Here is a 17,708-nt window from a genome sequence, read left to right as displayed (position 1 = left end):
ACAATGAGAACTCTCTTTTTAACATTATTCACTTGATGTAAAGTTCTTCTCTGGAGTACAAAGTTATTCCAGCTTACACACTTAGTTAAGACACCCAATTAGCAATCTCATATGACAAAATCAGTTAAGAGATTTCTAGAGATGCTTGTCACTACTAGCTGTTACAAGACACCTGGGATGTCCGAGGTTCTAAATAAGACATCTCAGTCTAATGCATGAAAGTAGTCTGACTGAACAAGAGTTTGAACCTCCAACTTCTAGGGCACACTAAATGTACTTAAGACATAAAATGTGTTCCCTATTCCAAGATAGACCACTTTGGATTATTTACTCCAAATTGTATTAAAACCTAATTTGTTGTCTTCTGACCTTTAACTTGGTATTGAGAGCATTCCATAACCGGAACACACCCAGAGCTCTCATTAATCTTTTCATTATTTATGCCTCATAAACCTTTTTGTAAATTTTACTAGGAAAGAAATCATACATTATTTAGCTCATTGCTAGATTAAAAAAATCACTTTTTTATCAAAAACAAAACTTAGAAAAACCTTCAATAAAGGAGGATTCATAGATGCATATCTAATAACTATACTTTGATATTTGTCAGCAGTTTATATTTCTTAATACTTCTACAGTGCACATTGTTTCATCAAATAGCTATGCACTAAGTCAAATGCCCTGGAGAAAGCCAAGTATTCTGTATCAGCACAGTTGTTATCAGTCAGTCTTACACATCGTAACAGGCAACACGTTTTTTGACAGTAATTTCCATCCATAAAATAAGGCGAAAGACATTAATTACTTTTGAATACTGTTTAAAAATGACCATTGAAGTTTAAGTTTAATTTGGTAGATTAGTACAGAACGTGAATTGATCAGCCATATGAAATGAATTTTCCATCGTATTAAATCTGCTCTTTGTAAGATTAAAGACAGATGGTCAGGACAGAATGAATCAATACAGAGGAATAATACTGTTATCCCAAAGAGAAAGAAAAACTCCACCTGTGTGGTAATTTGAGGTAAGAAAAATATTCCAGCTCTCATCATAATGATTTTTTGATTCTGCCATCTTTATTTATATGTAAGGGCACCCGATGAAGTCTATGGCATTGTTTGAGGAGTCGAGGCACTACTCAATAAGATGTTAATCATAATTAAAATCAGCAAAAAATGAACAATGACAGGGTTTAGTTAATATTTAATATGTGTCATCAAGTGGCAGTGCATCCACTCCTCTGCCCTTTCTTCCAAGAATGGCCCACTTTGGCGTACACTGTTGAAGCTCTCCAAAAGGACTGTTGGCTTATCTAAGGCTCCACACTACAGAGACAGAATTTCCCCAGGGCACCTGCTTTCCTTCTGAAACCCATTCTCAGTTGAAAGTAGCTGTTGCCCTCTCCACACCCAATGCATCTGTTGCTCCATCCATCACAAAAACCTAGGCTGTAAGCTCAAACCATAATGCGGAATTCTTCCTTTTTCATTTTTTTTTCATGACCTTTGTCCCTAGTTGTTATCATAGTAATCATTAGATGAGAGGACTTTTATTTGGTATTTGCTCTGATGCGACCCTCAAAATCTCAACACAAGTTTAGTTTGTCAAAACCAAGGAAAAGGGAAAGTCTTGGCTAAAGAGGCTGTGTGTAAAGACTGTGCACTTCTTCATAGAAATCCTTTATCTATTGTATAGCAATTTTGTACCATCTTTAGCTCCTCTTTCACCTGGTCATAAGACTATGCATCCATATACGGCTATTCACATGTTTAGATTTAGACATCCTTTATGTAGTCCCTGTAACTTTCATGTATACTATTACACTAGTGCAATATAATAATTTATTTTGCTAATGGTCGTATTCTATGCCATAGGACCCTAATGAGTTTGCGTGTCCAGTTTAAGGTCATGCAAACGTATGTCTCCTAAAATTCTGACCAATTCAGTGATGTGTGCTTAAACATTCTGAACTGCTAAGGATAAATGTCTGTGATTTCCAGACACACGGTGATTGTATTTCTTTATCCCTATTGCAAGATTATTTCACAAGCATTAAATCAGAGAAATAAATTATTTCTGTCACTTTAGGCTAGATATTTTGACACAAGTCACAAATTCCTAATCCTTCAGCAAACTCAGTCTGACATAGCTCCAGATTTTAAACATGTTTTCAGATTGGAGCCCAATGTGCTTTAATCATTTCACCGTGGAATAAAATGCATAGACCTGAAAAAATGTATCTGCATTTTTAGGGAGGATTTAATGTCTGTAATATTTTATGCACTCTCATCCCATAGGGTGATTGATCTTTTCAGTATGTCGCTGGATAGTAAAGAGGATTGAAAACAGATCCTCTGAAGACACAGTACCTCCCAAATAGACTTAATTATGTCAAATAGTAGAGACTTGACTATCTCAGAGAGTTTTTTCAGGGCTCTATTCCTAATGTTGTATTCCCATGTGGCTTTGAATAAAAGTTGAGTGAATGTGGAAGGTGTAATTTTAAAAGTTAGCAATCTTCCTACAGCAAGCACAACAAGTTTTTGCCAGTGCTTAGATCCTTTTGTAAATTAGTATTTGGATATTTTTAAAAAGACATTACATTATGAAATTAAAATTCTTTCCCTACTGGAGCATCCTTGTATTATTCACCCATATATGTGCATGCCTGTTATGTTGACTTAAATAGGCTAGTAGGGTGCAAAACAAACTTATAAGTGTTGTTTTAAGTATTTAGACAACAGATTCTTTTTTTATAAACTCCATCATACTGAGCCATTTTTTATTGCTTTCAGATATTGAATTTATTGAATAAGTGAGCTGGATTGGTATCAATTAGGCACCTACCTATTATTTGAGACTATAGTCTCAAATATCAGATACTGTTAATGCACATTTTTCTTAGCATCAAAATTTAGCCTGCTTAAAAAAAAAGCTATATGATATGATTTATCAAGACTAACCTAGTATGTTATTTTCTGTTGGTAGATAAATACAAAATATTTTACTGTATATCTCTTTTATGAGATATACATGTGCCTCTTTGATAAAGCACTTGTACAGATTAAGATATATCATGGAGTTGAGAGTTCATTTTGGATACTTATATTTGAATTATATTTTGTGATTATTTACAGACATGTTCTGTGAGTTTTCAGATTTTTTTTAATGGGGAAGTCAAGGTTCATCCTTTCTAAAAGAAGCCTCTACAAAGTGTATTCACTGTGTCCTTTTATGTCAAAGTAAAAACGTAAGGAGAAGTGAGATTACAAGAAAGAAAAAGTAGTGAAAATATGTTTTGAGAATATACAGAACAAAAAAATATTTGAAGAAAAGTGTCACATGAATTTATGCTAAAGACATGAGAGTGCAAAAATGGAAATTAAGATGAGATTTATTTTCTGCATTGCCCTTCACTTTCTGTTGGGATCACAAAATTTCTCTAGTCCTACAAATCTTATTTTTTACCCATTTTGAGTAAGATCTTTTGTTCTTCATGTTAATCTGTATAAGTGCACTGCGTACATATAGACGTGCAAGATGTCAGACTTCAAAGGTGTAATGTAAAGATTAAATGAGACTTAAAAAATTTGAATAAACAGGGAAGTACATATGAGCAGCAACAGTTTTCTTTGTTTGGAAATAGCACACCTGCTACGTTAAATACTTTTAAACTTTATTTTCTACAGAATAAAGACTGTTATTGTCTTGGAGATTTCATAAGTTACAGTCATTTCCATAGTGCTAAGGATTATTGATGAAGCGTCAACTGTGTCCCACTGTGTACCTAACTTGGTGAAATTTTTAAAACAGAATTTTTCCCATGCGTTACTTTATTATTTTTCATTTTTAAGATAGAAAAACTGGAGTAAATGGAACCAGTGAATCCAAGAACGATAACCCCTACTTTGGGACAAGCGTCTCAGTGTCATTTTCATATAGAGAAATGGCAAAAATGCAATGGACTTTAACAGAAGTGCTGTGTGAGAGGACGTAACCCTGGAAATGAAAATTAACTTAACAGAAGGAAAGCTTCTGAACATGCTGTCTTCAGAGCAGGGATGTGAATATCCCATTGGCAGCCATCTTCTTCACAAATCCTCTCCATTCACAGATCTCCCTCTTGCTCTGACCTTCAGCCTCCAACTCTGATGATCCATGTTTAAAGCCCATTTTAGCAGGTCACTCAGTCAGGATACCATTACTTATGGAGTCAGTGTTTCCCAGTGTGTCCTATCCCTCCCCAACAGTCTCCTTTCTCAAACACAGCACTATGACCAAGTAAGGTGGATCTTTGATGTTTATACTCCCTTTTTTTTTGATGCTTTAGGAATTACTTGAACTGAAGAAAAAGCACATCATATGACATTAGCACTGCATGGCTTTATTAAGGTTTTAAAAAGAATGTTTCTCATAGTTCCACAAAAGCAATGAATGTCTGTTTTACACTTTCCCATTTGATGCACTTTGCATATGAATCTCCTTATTCATAGTTCTCTTTAAAAAAAGTCCCAAATATATGGCTCCTAGTAAATAAAACATACAGCTCTTGCATGTAATGTCATTCTTACTCCAAGATCAGTAATGATAAGAATAATTTTTTTCCAGTGAGTTACAGTATCAGTGAGTAATGTAGCCAATATCAAAAAGTATATTCACAAAATTCTGCATACTTACCTCGCAATACTCTAAATATGATTTACTATCCCACAATATGGACTTCTTAAAAAAAAACCCATCCAAACAAAACCAAATACACATACAACCCAAACCCCCAAAACTCAAAAAAGTATCAACCATAAAGAGATGCAAGTCTCCTGGAGAACAGACCATTGGTATACTAGTTGAACATAGGAATACAGAAATAAGTATCTAATTAAGGGATCTGAAATGGTTTACTTTTCCTTCTAAAAATGCCAGTATGATGTTGTATTTTTTTATTACCTGGAAAACAATAAAAATTTAAAGTGAAAAAAAATCCCTTAATAGAATATCAAATTATTTTTTCTCATAAAAATAAAATTGCAGGAAAACCCACCCAAAGCCTTTCTATGTTTAAGTCCCTGATTTAGGGAAAAGATAAAGGCATTGTATTAATGTTGAGAATAGGCTTAGGTACTTTGCTGAACAGGAATGAAAGTAAGCATATGTTTTAAATTAATCACATGCGTAAATGATGTCTTGAACCAGAGCAAAGCAGTACTTGCATTAAAGAAAGCAATTTTCTGCAACAAAAATAAAAGGCAATTTTTAAACTTTAATGGCTCTGATTGACCTTTTATTGATTTTTATTTGTAGCCTACATTATTCTTCATTGTCTAAAATTATCAATTCATATCAGGTTAATGGCCATTGGAAGTATCTGCTATTTCTTTTTAAGGAACGTTATTATTTTAATAATTGTTGAAAGTGTATGTTTCCTGACTTATCTGTATCATAATTCAAATCAGGAACCCAGACCACATGCAGATATTTGTAATTCCACTCTTACTCCTCCATATATGTTTTTGCATAATTATTACACTAAACACTGAAAAGTGCCTGTAAAATAAATTGCAGTGTTGAATTGCTGTGTTGGATAATCTGTGAGGAAATTGAGAGTTTTTTTCTGACATTTCTCAGAGGATTCCAATGTCACAAACAGCAAGGAGGGTTAGAATTATGGTATTAGCCTTCAAAGCTGATTATTAATGTGTAGCTTCTATTTCATTTAAACTGGCATCCCATGGAAGCTGACACGTCTAACACCTGATCTTCAGTTACTTGCCCCAGTGACTGGAATAACTTATTAAAGCCATGGAATATTTGGTATGCTCTCCTAAGAGGTGAAGGTGGAAAATCTCTCTTGAAGGAGTCATTGCTTACATTTTCTCAGGCAGTTACATGCATCTGTAAGCATTTATAAAATACATATCTTGCTTTATATCAAACCCTCTAAGATCCACTTAAAAACTTCTCCAAGTTACACTGAAATCCAAATTTTTGTTTACCTTCAGTGTCAGCATTAGCTTGTATATTTAAGCTACAATCCTTATTCAGTAATTCCATCTGTTAAAATGTAGATAACAAAAGGATACTATGCATATTGCTTTAAATTTTCATTCCACAGTGACATAGTTATCTGTTTGAAACACATTCAAGTCATGAATGGTAAAAGAGATGGGTTTATCTATACCACTGATATCATTTTGATTCTAAGGTAAATGGTTAATTGCATTAGTAGCTTTTTTATTGTGATACTATAATTCAGCGGAGGATGACATGAAATCCTTCCACATCATCTGGAAGACTCCCACACCAGCCAAGACTCCCTGGTCTGAGTGTCAGTGGCATTTTATTAGAGGAAGACCTGAATGTGGTATATGAAGTCCTGGTGGGATCGTGTCTTGTCCAACAGCATGAAAAGTTTTGCTTTCTGTTCCCTATTTAGGATAAAATATGAGCCATACACTATAAACCATGAAGTATGCTTTATACAACCTCCACAAATATTGTTTCAAATTAATCTTCTTTCCACACCCGATCATGTTACCTGAGTACACTTTTTCTGGAATCACTTTTAAATTGGTTACTTTTTCCACTCATAGACAAGTCATTTTTATTTTATTTTATAATGCCTTTACAGAAGGCATTAAGAATAAAAAGAACTATTGTATTTTACCTCTCACTTTATCTCCCCACTTCTACATCTTTATCTCTAAAAATATTTTCTTTTTTTTTCTGATTCATTGACAAATATTTAATATAAGATCTCAGAAGTGAAACTTTTTAATGAGTAACTTTATTTTCAATACACAATTGGAGAATAAATAACATCAGTCAGATTGTTTTTAAAAATATTTCCTTTTGTCATATTTTATAACAATTATGACTCCCTCGTTCTTTGGCATGATTTCAGAAGGTTTTTCTTTCCCTTCCTGAATTGACTTTTCTATTTCTACTGTTGACCCAAAATGTTATGGTATTTCGTTTTGAAAGATACCTGGTATGTGATATTTGAAAAGTATGGAATGGGGCTGAGATTTCCACACACACACACAGAGAAATATTTCTTCATTGTTTGACATTTACCCAACAGCAGAGTGGGGAAAAGTTACTACTGATGTGCAATTGCAGCTGATACAGCAGAAAATGATATTCCTGCACCACCAGTCTCTACCCAGGATGATTATTTTCTGCTGCATCAGCTTTAACATCAGGTACTAACATGCCACAGTTAGGTCAACGCTGGAGCTTCTGGAGATATGAGATTCTGAAGGCCTTATTATCTTGTAAGTTCTAGGACCATAATTTAAATGCTGAAAGGGTGTTGCTTGCTATTTTTATTTTGAAGTGGATTTTTCACTTCAAATAGACATGAAACAGACATATTGTTTTGCCAGAACTGAATTCTGAGTTACATCCTATTTTAATGGAAAATATCTACTAGTGGGAATCTTACTTTTTGATCAGAAGCTGCAAAAAAATGGCATGTATTATTTAGACAGATAAAGGTATATTTATTTAAAGGTACATTGAAGAAAGGTACATCAGCTTGGATGATCTACGGATTAAGGAGCGAATAATGCTTTGAAGAGGAGGGGCTTATGACAAATTTAACTGTTCTAAATGAAATGCATCAAAATATTCAATTATTCATCAATGAGTAAAAGCCAACAGCTCTACAAGTTTATTGCTTTTATCTCTTTTCTTTCTGCCCTTTTGAAAATTTATTGTTATTGTTATTTTTATTGTTTTTTACCACTTTTCCATCCCAAGCAATAGTCATTAAATCTTCTATTTCTTTGCTCCCTATATATATTTTATGGCTTTTTTAGCACAGCTTAAATGTCATGACTTGAGCTACCTGAAGAAAAGGGAATATTAGTTTTGCTTTGGAACGTACTTGCACTTGCTTAGGAAGGAAAGTTTTGTAGGTTGTAGAGTGGGATGAGTGGGAGTAGATGAGTGATCTGAAGGAGAGTGGAGAATACAGCATTGGAAAGAGGAGATATTATCAGGTTTCTGTGTCTCTCAAAAGCAAAACTTTCTAGTGACCAAGATCCGTCTAACACAACACCTTAAAATTAAATTAATTATAATAGAAAAAAGCACATACTATAGTGACGTAAGGACTAGAAAAACTACATATAATTAAACAAAGACTACCAAGACACATGAAGAAGAGAAGTAATTTCTTTATTTCTATTTTGCCCAGTCTAGATATATATTTTTTTTCAAATATTGATTAACACTAATTTATAGTTTAATAAAATCTGACTTTTATGGTTTTATGGTCCTCTTGCACCTGTTTGAGAATATTTGCTATAAGGGAGCGATCCAGGCAGATCTTCCTCAAAATTCTGAGGAATTCAGGGTACCGTCACATGTAATTTTATGCCTCAGAAAGCATCTTCCTGAGTATATTAGCCTTGTGTACCTGAGATTAGTTTGTTGAACAGGTCAATTGTATTTTATTCTATATGTTGATACATTCTGCCTTTCAGTAGCCTTTCAGGTAAAACTGTTAAACAGAACTGGAACTGCCAGACTATTGTAACATTTACTAGACACACATTTGGTGGTGTCTGGGTGGTATATTTTTAGTGGTGTTTTTATGTCTTTCTTTCTGTTTGACCTAGTGTTGTCCCTCATCCCTTTGTTTTGTGGTATGCTTTTCTGTTAATCTATAAATTAAAAAAAATACTGTTCTCTAGCTAGATATTTTAATCAGACAATAATATTTGTTGGGCTGTTTTGAGAAAAATGGGACAGAACCAGAGTTGCAAATGTAAATTTAAAGTTTAATTATTTTTTAGCCTTTAAAGCCTTAGATGGATGAATTAAAATAAGTTACCAATATTCTTTTTATATTGATATTCTGTTAAATCCACTGCAGAAATCACATCTGCTCTGAAAATCACAATTGAGCATTCATTCCTAAAAATACTTTTATGAAGTAGAGATATAAACATCTCAAAGCTACCAAGAGAAGATAACACAGCATGATATATTTAACAACTACTGGAAAAAAATGTTTGAAGAGGGGAAACACATTCCATGGCTAGATATCTATTTAATGTTTAGATAATTTGGAGAAAAGATAGAGGAACATTCACTCCCTACTCCTGCAGACAGGAAAAAAAAGGGCAATTTTAGTGCATATTTTACTGACTCTTTTGGGGCGATGCACACACAAAGGTGATTTGTTGAAATCCAAAGAATTTTTACATCAGTGAGCAACTGTAATTGTGTTTTCTCCCTAATGAAGTCAATTCATTACAAAGGTATAACAAAGTTTAAGCTTGTCTCTAAGGGTTTTTCTTTACACTGTTTTCTGTGATTTTTTTTTTTTTAAGGATCATCTATTTCAACTGGAATCGCACAAATTTGAGAGAGGACGAGGCAGGTGCCCTTTTGACCCCAGTTCTTCCTTCACCTCCATCTTAATTGGTAATGATCTCTTTGTCACAAGCTTCACAGTTCTGTCAGTCTGTCTTTCTGAGTCTTTCTTCAGCACAGTGAGGTGTTGTCAGTCTTCCACATCAGACTTAATCCTCATGGTGCTGCCCACATTAATACTATGTCTCAGGCACCATTAACTCCAGCAAGGGTGTCTCACTAAAGTGAGTAAATGTTATATGACATGCACCATCCTGAAGAGGTAATTGATTGTTTTGTAATTTTGGAAATAACAGTTCCCAGCTTTCCTTCAAAGCAAAACAACATGTCTAGCTTAATCTTTTATACTACTGAGACAAATACAGAAAATTTACGGGGTTTCATCTATCGAGATGTAACATGGGTAACAAGCATCTTTTAAAAAACTGTTTTTGTATCAAGTATTTATTGTTTATATAAATTTTAGCTTTTGAGATCAAATCAGGATTTTTTTTCAATGCTACCTGCTAACAAAACCATCCAAACCTGGTAATTCTCTCTAGCAGAGTCGATCTTATACTTGACAGTTGTAAAAATGGAATTTAGTCTAAGTCCTGCAGTGCCAGAAATCTGTGCTGAGATAGTGCTCTTCTGTGACTTGCTGTAAGTGTATCGCTGTAGGGCTGGGACCTTCGAAACTGTAATATAGCAAACCATATGGTTTTTTTTCATCTATAATGTTTTCCTGAAAATATTTTGTGAGATCACGTAAACAGAATCTTGGCAATACATTGTGCACTGACTAAAAGTAGACTGGAACAGTGCATAAAAGGTGAAAGCTAAATGCACTTAGGGAGTACTAGAGCAATTTCTGGTTTTAGAAAACATAGGTAAGATGAAAATCGAGCTTTCAAAAAGAATAGTCATTGAAAGAAAGAGCTAGAATAAGGAGGCTAAAGATCAAATAAATTTTCAATTTTTCAAGGATAAAAAGGAGGATTTTAGGACTTCATATCTTGGGTCTTAGATGTTTAAAATCGCTGATTTTTAATTGCAGTGGTTGTGAGGAAGTGTTGGTGATCAGTGACAAGTTTTTGCATTTTAAGTTTATTTGTTCCTTTACATCAACAAATTACTTAGAAGAAGAATCTTCAACAGCAATGCCAAATCTTTCAAACTGTAGCAATTCATCAAAATACTGTTCATTCTTATTATAAAACATTGCTGCTCAAAATCTTAAGAGTTAGTGGGTTAAGAAGTCATGAAACAATGAGAATAAAATGCTATATTTTGACTGACCTTCCAGAATCCATGAAGTACAGATTGTTATGCTTTTCTTCCAACCTTATTTTTAAATTGTTTTTACAGTGCTTAAGAGATTCCAGTCTTAGCTCAGTCTGGAAATAAAGACTCATCCCATGTATTTTGCTGTAGGCTTGAAATCTCGTGGTCTAATCTTGAAGTCCTTTTCAACTGTCCCTCCAAAAGAACAAAGTAAATAAATTAGCCTGATCATCTTCCTACTGTGAGATCAATGTGAATTTTATTTGCTTAAATGGAAGCAAGATTACCCCACTGAACACTTCAAGACTAATGGTTAGCCCTAGTGTTTCTGGCCAATTCATTAGTTTGCCTGGATTATGGGAGGACCTATGGATTCGCACAGTTGTATTTGAAAGATAAATCCATTAAACAAGCCCTGCTCTCATAAATGTTTATCAGAGTCTTTGACATTCACTGGCAAAGGCTTATAAAATCAATCTCACAAAGCTAACAGTTCTGTAATGTGGCAAGATTAACAGGAGAACATAATGTATTTCTATCAGATCGCTGATACAATATCAAGAAACAGTTAACTTTCACCCCTTCATCGAAACTACTATGACTTGACAAAGCTGTTTTGCTATGCCTCAAGTGATCACAGAATGGTATTTTAAAAGTATAAAAAAAACCCTTCAAATACTTTTTATTCTATTTACATTTTTATGTGGTTTATAGCATTGGAATAAACACTTCCAGCATTTAAGTAAAATATCCTAAAGAACTTTGAATTTTCAACTATTCTACCATGTTCTGCTAATTTCTACACACAATTTACAGAACAAGCAGAACTAACTTTGCTCCTTAGACTACAGAATGTATATCCTTTATCTCGGTATAAAGGGTATGTAGGTATCTGTTTGAAAATGGTAGAAGACATAGAGGGAAACACAGCGATTATTAAAGAATCTTTGATTTAACATTTGAATATGAGCCTGAGAACTCTAATGCCCAGTGCAGTCTGAAGGAAGGGATGCTCCTTCATTCAGCTGAGCTCTGATTCCAGATCCTAGTGATCATAATCCCATGCCAGGAGATGACAACAGTATCATGTAGCCTCCAGGGATGGTCTTCCAGACTTTTCTCCACCACTCATGTTGTTTTAGAAAGTGAAATCCACCCCTGGCACGGAGTCAGTGTGCCCTTGGAAGCTGCACCCCAGAGCTGCCTCCGCTGTCCCAAGGAGATTCAGCTACTGTGCATGTTCTTGAAAAGGTTTTATGCAAACCTGTTAGCAAAGACCTTCACACCCCAGCATTCTCTTCTTCCTAACTATACAATTCAAAACCTGCTTCCATCTCTGCCCCTCTCAATAGCCTATATCAGTGTGGCTATTGCCTAACAGTGAGGATTAAGCTAACAAGGAAACTTTATACACCTCCAACAAAAGTTTAAAAGCTCTCAAAATCTTGATCCTGAAAGATCATTTACACCATCACTAATTAGAAACGGATTTTGCTAGATTAATTTAAGAAGAAAGAGAATCTCTTGTTCTGTATCTCTTCATGTATTTCAACACATCAGTTAAAATACACACTTCTAGTAAACAATAGTACGTGACTTGGCTTTAAAACTGAATATCTATGCTGTCATAAGTTTTATTACAGGCTATCTGACCCAGTGGTAAAGTTACTTGTGATGAATTCCTGAATTTATTATCAGCATCAGGAAACAGAATAGATGTTGAATGACAAACAGGCTGAATATAGTATATATATATATATTTAGATAAACTGATATAAAACTTCTGGTCTTCAATTTCTAATGAACTCTCCCATCTGTTTTCAATAGCCAAAACTATTTTTGACATCAAATCATGCACACTAATTAACTTAGACCATTCTAGTTCTTGAAGGTTGAGAAATTACTATATGCTTAAGTCTTGTTACCTGCAATATATCACAAGCAAGATTGTATATCACCTGATATACAATTGACCATGTTTTTCTATCCAGGGAAACTAGTCCAATAATATTTTATGGTTTTACAGTTTTAAAACCGTTTCATGTATTTGTTTCTTTTTATTTTATTTTACAATAAAATAAAATAAATACATATTCATTCAAAATGGAAGACAGGATATTTGAATGACAGACATAAAATACAAATACACAGAGAAAGTTTACCAGTTAGGCAATAGCTAATTTATTTGTAATTTGTTTTTTTCCTACTGTGATAAGTGCCACTTATTGAAAACGTGAATTGGCATTCTGATTTTAGTTGTCACGTGAGTAATAATGGGTCAAAGAAATGCAGGAAAAGTGCTGCTTATGTTCCACTTATTATATTCTACACCTTTATTCATAAAAGAGCTAGGCTACTTTGTAGAAAGTGATGTAATGGGGATGCCGTACAGAAATAATAGATGTGTTTGCATTACATTCCCATTTGAAGCAGGTACACAAAATACACCAATAACAAATGAAGGAAACCCACTTCTAAGGCAGAAGTAACCAATTTATAGAAATCTCTTCTGTATGTTACTTCCTTGTATATATATATAGTATATATTATGTTTTGGAAATTAAATCACATGCTTCAATCTGGTTTGCTTTAGGAATTCCTGATATAGGAATTCTTTGTCTTAGAAGAAGAAGTTTATAGTAGATTTTGTTAATATTTTGCTCTGGGAAAAAAGGCAAAAAATAAAGGTATCTTTTAACTAGTGGCAATTGAACTTGGGTACACTTTTTTGCTTGAAAAGAATACTAGCTAAAAAATATGCATGTATCACTTGAGCTAAACTTGTCTTTTGACGTCCATGGAATTTTGATGATGTTGTTTAAATATGGAAAAAATAATGTTTCTAGTCTTGCTTTAGCAAAATTAACCAGACTATATTAAAACTTAAATTTTAGCAATGAAATTGTCAAATGCGTATGAAGCTGAGGTTAGACTAGAAGAAATCATGGTGAAGGTCTGTGAAACTGCTCAATTTGCAGCTGATTTACTCTGGAAAATTGTGGTTTATCAGTGTGATGTGCAGCAGCATAAAACCCTGCAACCAAGACAGGAGTGAGTTCATATGTCATCACAGCTTTTCAGTGGAGGAGAAAAAAGTAGAAAACTTGCCAGGATTTTTCAAATATCAGCCACAGGTTGTCTCTAAATCTAGAATTATTCAGCACCTCTAAAAACCTGGCAGTGTTCAAAATCTGTAATATGGACTGAAAGGATCTACAAAAGGGTACTGAAGGGGGAAAAAAGAAGATCCTTTTAATGTTCAAAGTGCAAAAGATCTCAGAATTATGTTGAATGATCTTGTGCTGAGATCTTTGCTAGTCATGCCCATCAGTGTGGTCTCATCTCTTTCCTTAAGCAACGTGACCTATCTGCTCACACTTGATATGTTTTTTATGCTTAGTTTAGTAACACTTCACAGTAAAAATCAGATTTAATTTCTGTATCTGTACGATATCTTTCATGGAACAATAACAGTCCAAGGCTGGAACTTCCAATTTCTCCTGCCAGGATCTCATGGATAAAATCAGTGATAACTTCCCTGGTATTTGGTAGAATGCCATGTCAGCAGGTTAGTTACATATACTGACATTTTACGCCTATGTCGAACAGAATGAATAAGCTGCATATCCAAACTTCTGAAGTCTGCATTTAAAAATGTCAATCCTTATCACTAGCAATATGTGAAAAATCATTTGCCCTGCACTGGTACATTTTGCAAGGTTTGCTTTGATGTTGAAGGGATAAAAGCATCGTGGTTTGTATTATACATCACTATAATTAAAAAAAGGTCGAGATATTTTCCCAACAAAATTCTTAAAGGAGGATTTACAACTAAAGTAATTCATTAATTAGGGCAGTGAAATTATTCAGACACTAGCAAATTCTGTTATTTAAGCAGCTCTGTGTTGTTTAAAAAATAAAGATCTCTGGTTTGGGTAACTTTAACTTCAACTGATGCTATAATTTGTATTTATTTTTCATTTCACTTGCTGCTATTTTACACTAAATCACTACTATGCATTTCATGAGACCATATCCATTCTTCATATGGTGAAGAGTAGGGCAAAACTACACTCGGCTCTGAACAAGCAGAAGTCTCTCAACCAGCTCCAGCTTCCAAGCTACAAATTTTCAAAATTGTCATTCAGACTCACGGTACCATTTAATTAACATATAACTCTTCAGAAAAAAAAACCCTCATGATTTGAAGGTGACTAACAAGCAAAAGACTTGCTTTTTCTCCAGTCTTTTATAAATGTCATCAAATATTATTTGAATGGATCATTCATATTTATTTTGATTAGAGGGTAGGAAGCCGTGACACTGAAACCTTCACTCAGATTAGCCACGGCCTGGAAAGTATTTATTTCCCTCTTCTTGTGCAATTCAAGTCCTGCTGTACTATTTTCTAACATAAGGATGCCACCTAGTGACAAAAACTGTCTGCTTCTTACATTTTGTCTAAAAAAATTCCAGTCTATTATGTTATGAAATATACTATTTTTAATTCTTGTTAAGTTAAGGGCATTTGCGCCCACATGTAACTAAAAGGTAGAATTATGGGTGGCATTGCACTAAAGCAAATTATATCTAATATCACAATTTTAGATCAGATAGAAAGAGGCTGGATTTTTAAACATATGTATGATCCATACAGCGGTACTTGACCACAAATCGATTTTCAGCTGTTACTGGTAATTAACTTATTATTTCTAATATTGCTTAATTTATAAGTGGCACCTAAACCTTTGAAAATGGGACCTAGTTTCTGTTCCCATACTTTTTTCAGGAAATATTCATCATTTGTAAAGGATGAATGAGACCTCAGCTCCTGTCCCTAGTCCAGTTAATATTTTGAGGATATGAAAGCAAGTTATTGCTGGACCAGGGAAAAGTAGGCTCTTTGTCTTTGCCTAATGAACATTTAAGCTCCTCAGCCAGCAAGTTATACCCAAACTGTATTTATTTCAGGTAAAGCAGAGCAGCTCCTGTCCCACTGGAAAATCCCCTCAGCTTAATAAAACATGTACTTGTTTATAGAAATTCGTTCTTGAGGTAACAGGTACTGCTTCTTATCTCTCCAGCTGTGGAGATAACAGCATTCAGCCCTCTAGTATTTTTCATATGCACTTCACTAATGGATCTTTTTCTCAGCTACGTTTTGCACAAAGCCAAATCAGATTACTACGCTCAGGAAACACTCTCCCGTTTGAGGTCTAATCTGTGGATTCCGGTATGGTTTAGCTTTGAGCTATATCCATACAACACAGCCTAAATTAGTGGATTTGTGCAACTATTATGATTTCATTAGCACTGTACCCTCTGAAACCCACTACTGCATTCTCATGCCATTTTTTGGCTCCTATTATTTCTGACTCCTTGCAAACCCAACATGTACCTTCTATTTCTGGGACCAAGCAATTAGTTGCTTCTCATTAACAAGATTCAAGTTACTGAAAGTTCTCAGAAGCAAAACAGTGGTCTGAGGTCTTGCACAGGAGAAAATTTAGGTGCCAACAATGGGTAAGTGTCTCTAGGGCCAAACACTAACTAATGGCAGTGGGATCTTTGAACTTAGGTGCCTGATGCGGCAAATGTTGTTGTGGCAGATGCAGTCAGGTGTTAATTTAATACCTTCCTGTTCTGTGTGTGAATCTATCCTGAAGTCATTAAGTCAGATTTAAAATGAGGCCAAGCCAGTGAATTAAATTTATAATTCTTGTTCTCATGCTGTTCCAACTGTAAATGTTGCACTGCTGATAGGAACAAGGTCCTTGTGCTCTTTACACTACGTGTAACTTACTGACTCACCTTCTTACCTGAATTTGAGCAAATGCTAATGAACCTTGTCTATAATGCAGTTCCTATCATATGCAGTGAAATTCATAGGTAAAGCATTACCAAATTGTTTTGTTTTGGTTTTGTTTTTTAATCTATGATCTGCAGGTGGTGAACTTTTTACTGGTCTCTACAGTGACTACTGGGGAAGAGATGCTGCTCTGTTTCGCACCATGAATCGCGTGGCCCATCTGCGAACTGAACCTGATAATGAGCGCCTGCTGAAAGGTGTGTGAAGGAGAAGGGAAAAAATGGAAGTAGAGGTGTTTCAGATGCCTAGAAAACTTCTGTTTAACCAGAAATTAAAATTATATCCCTCGTGCATAGATATATCCATTTGGAAGTGAATTTGTCTGAACTAATTGTTTCTGTGACATTTCTCATTAACTGCCTGCCAGGATGAACATACTGAAATCTTTACTTTGTTTACATATTGGATTTAGCAAGTGAAAATTTTAAATCCTTTATTTTTCTCTTTTAAAATTGTTTTTAATTTATACTCTGGATATTTTATACTATTTCATAATATGTCAGATATAATTAAAATAATATTTTATCATTCTCTCTTTAAGTAATGTGAGCTTCTAATTAGAACACAGCACTCAGTTTTTCCAGAGGAGATTGTTTTGTCTTTATGTTGAAATAAAGCAACTCAGTTTTTGCCAAATTAGGTAGTAAAGAGATGTCAAGCAATAATGCAAGCCAATAAACATGTAATGATCATAGAGTTAAATGAAATAAAAAGTAAAATCAGGTAATTTTAACAGAGAAAATTAAAATATTTCTCAAGAAAATACTGAGAAAAATCAAGTGATTGGAAATTTAGAGATCGTTTCATTCTCTTCAGTGTGAAATGTAATTGAATTTCAAAGTGTTTACATTTCTGTGAAATGCAAAGTCAGAATCTTGTTTCGTTTTTCTTGAAAGTATTGCAGTATTTCACCATAACAGTGAAAAAATTACTCATAATGTTCAGCAAGGAAAGTCAATGATTGCCTTCTAGAGTTATGCATATGGTGAGCATCATCTTTTCAATGAAAATAAATAGAAGATATTTCTCTCAAATTTCAAGGCAATTTTAAATTTCAAGGCAATTTTAAATTTCAAGGCAATTTTCTCCCAAATCGGGAGAGAGAAAAAATAGTTCTGCTGCATACTTCTTTCTACATGAATCTCACCTCAGATTTGAAATAAATTATTTTTTGTTTTATTTCTTTTAATAGAC

The 17,708-nt window shown here is 34.1% G+C and overlaps 1 protein-coding gene across 1 annotated transcript in view; it reads left to right on the top strand.

The window, feature by feature from the left end:
- Positions 1 to 17,708, top strand: part of SEMA3E (semaphorin 3E) — a 142,282-nt gene that overhangs the window by 92,680 nt on the left and 31,894 nt on the right. Inside the window, exons 5-6 of the mRNA XM_009568583.2 lie at positions 9,340 to 9,433; positions 16,592 to 16,711. Of these exons, the coding sequence (XP_009566878.1) occupies positions 9,340 to 9,433; positions 16,592 to 16,711 (214 nt within the window). The remainder of the gene's footprint in view (positions 1 to 9,339; positions 9,434 to 16,591; positions 16,712 to 17,708) is intronic.

Source organism: Cuculus canorus, chromosome 1, assembly GCF_017976375.1.
Source record: "Cuculus canorus isolate bCucCan1 chromosome 1, bCucCan1.pri, whole genome shotgun sequence".
NCBI lineage: Eukaryota > Metazoa > Chordata > Aves > Cuculiformes > Cuculidae > Cuculus > Cuculus canorus.
Note: the sequence above shows the minus strand (reverse complement) of the source record. Positions and strands in the feature narration are given on the sequence as shown.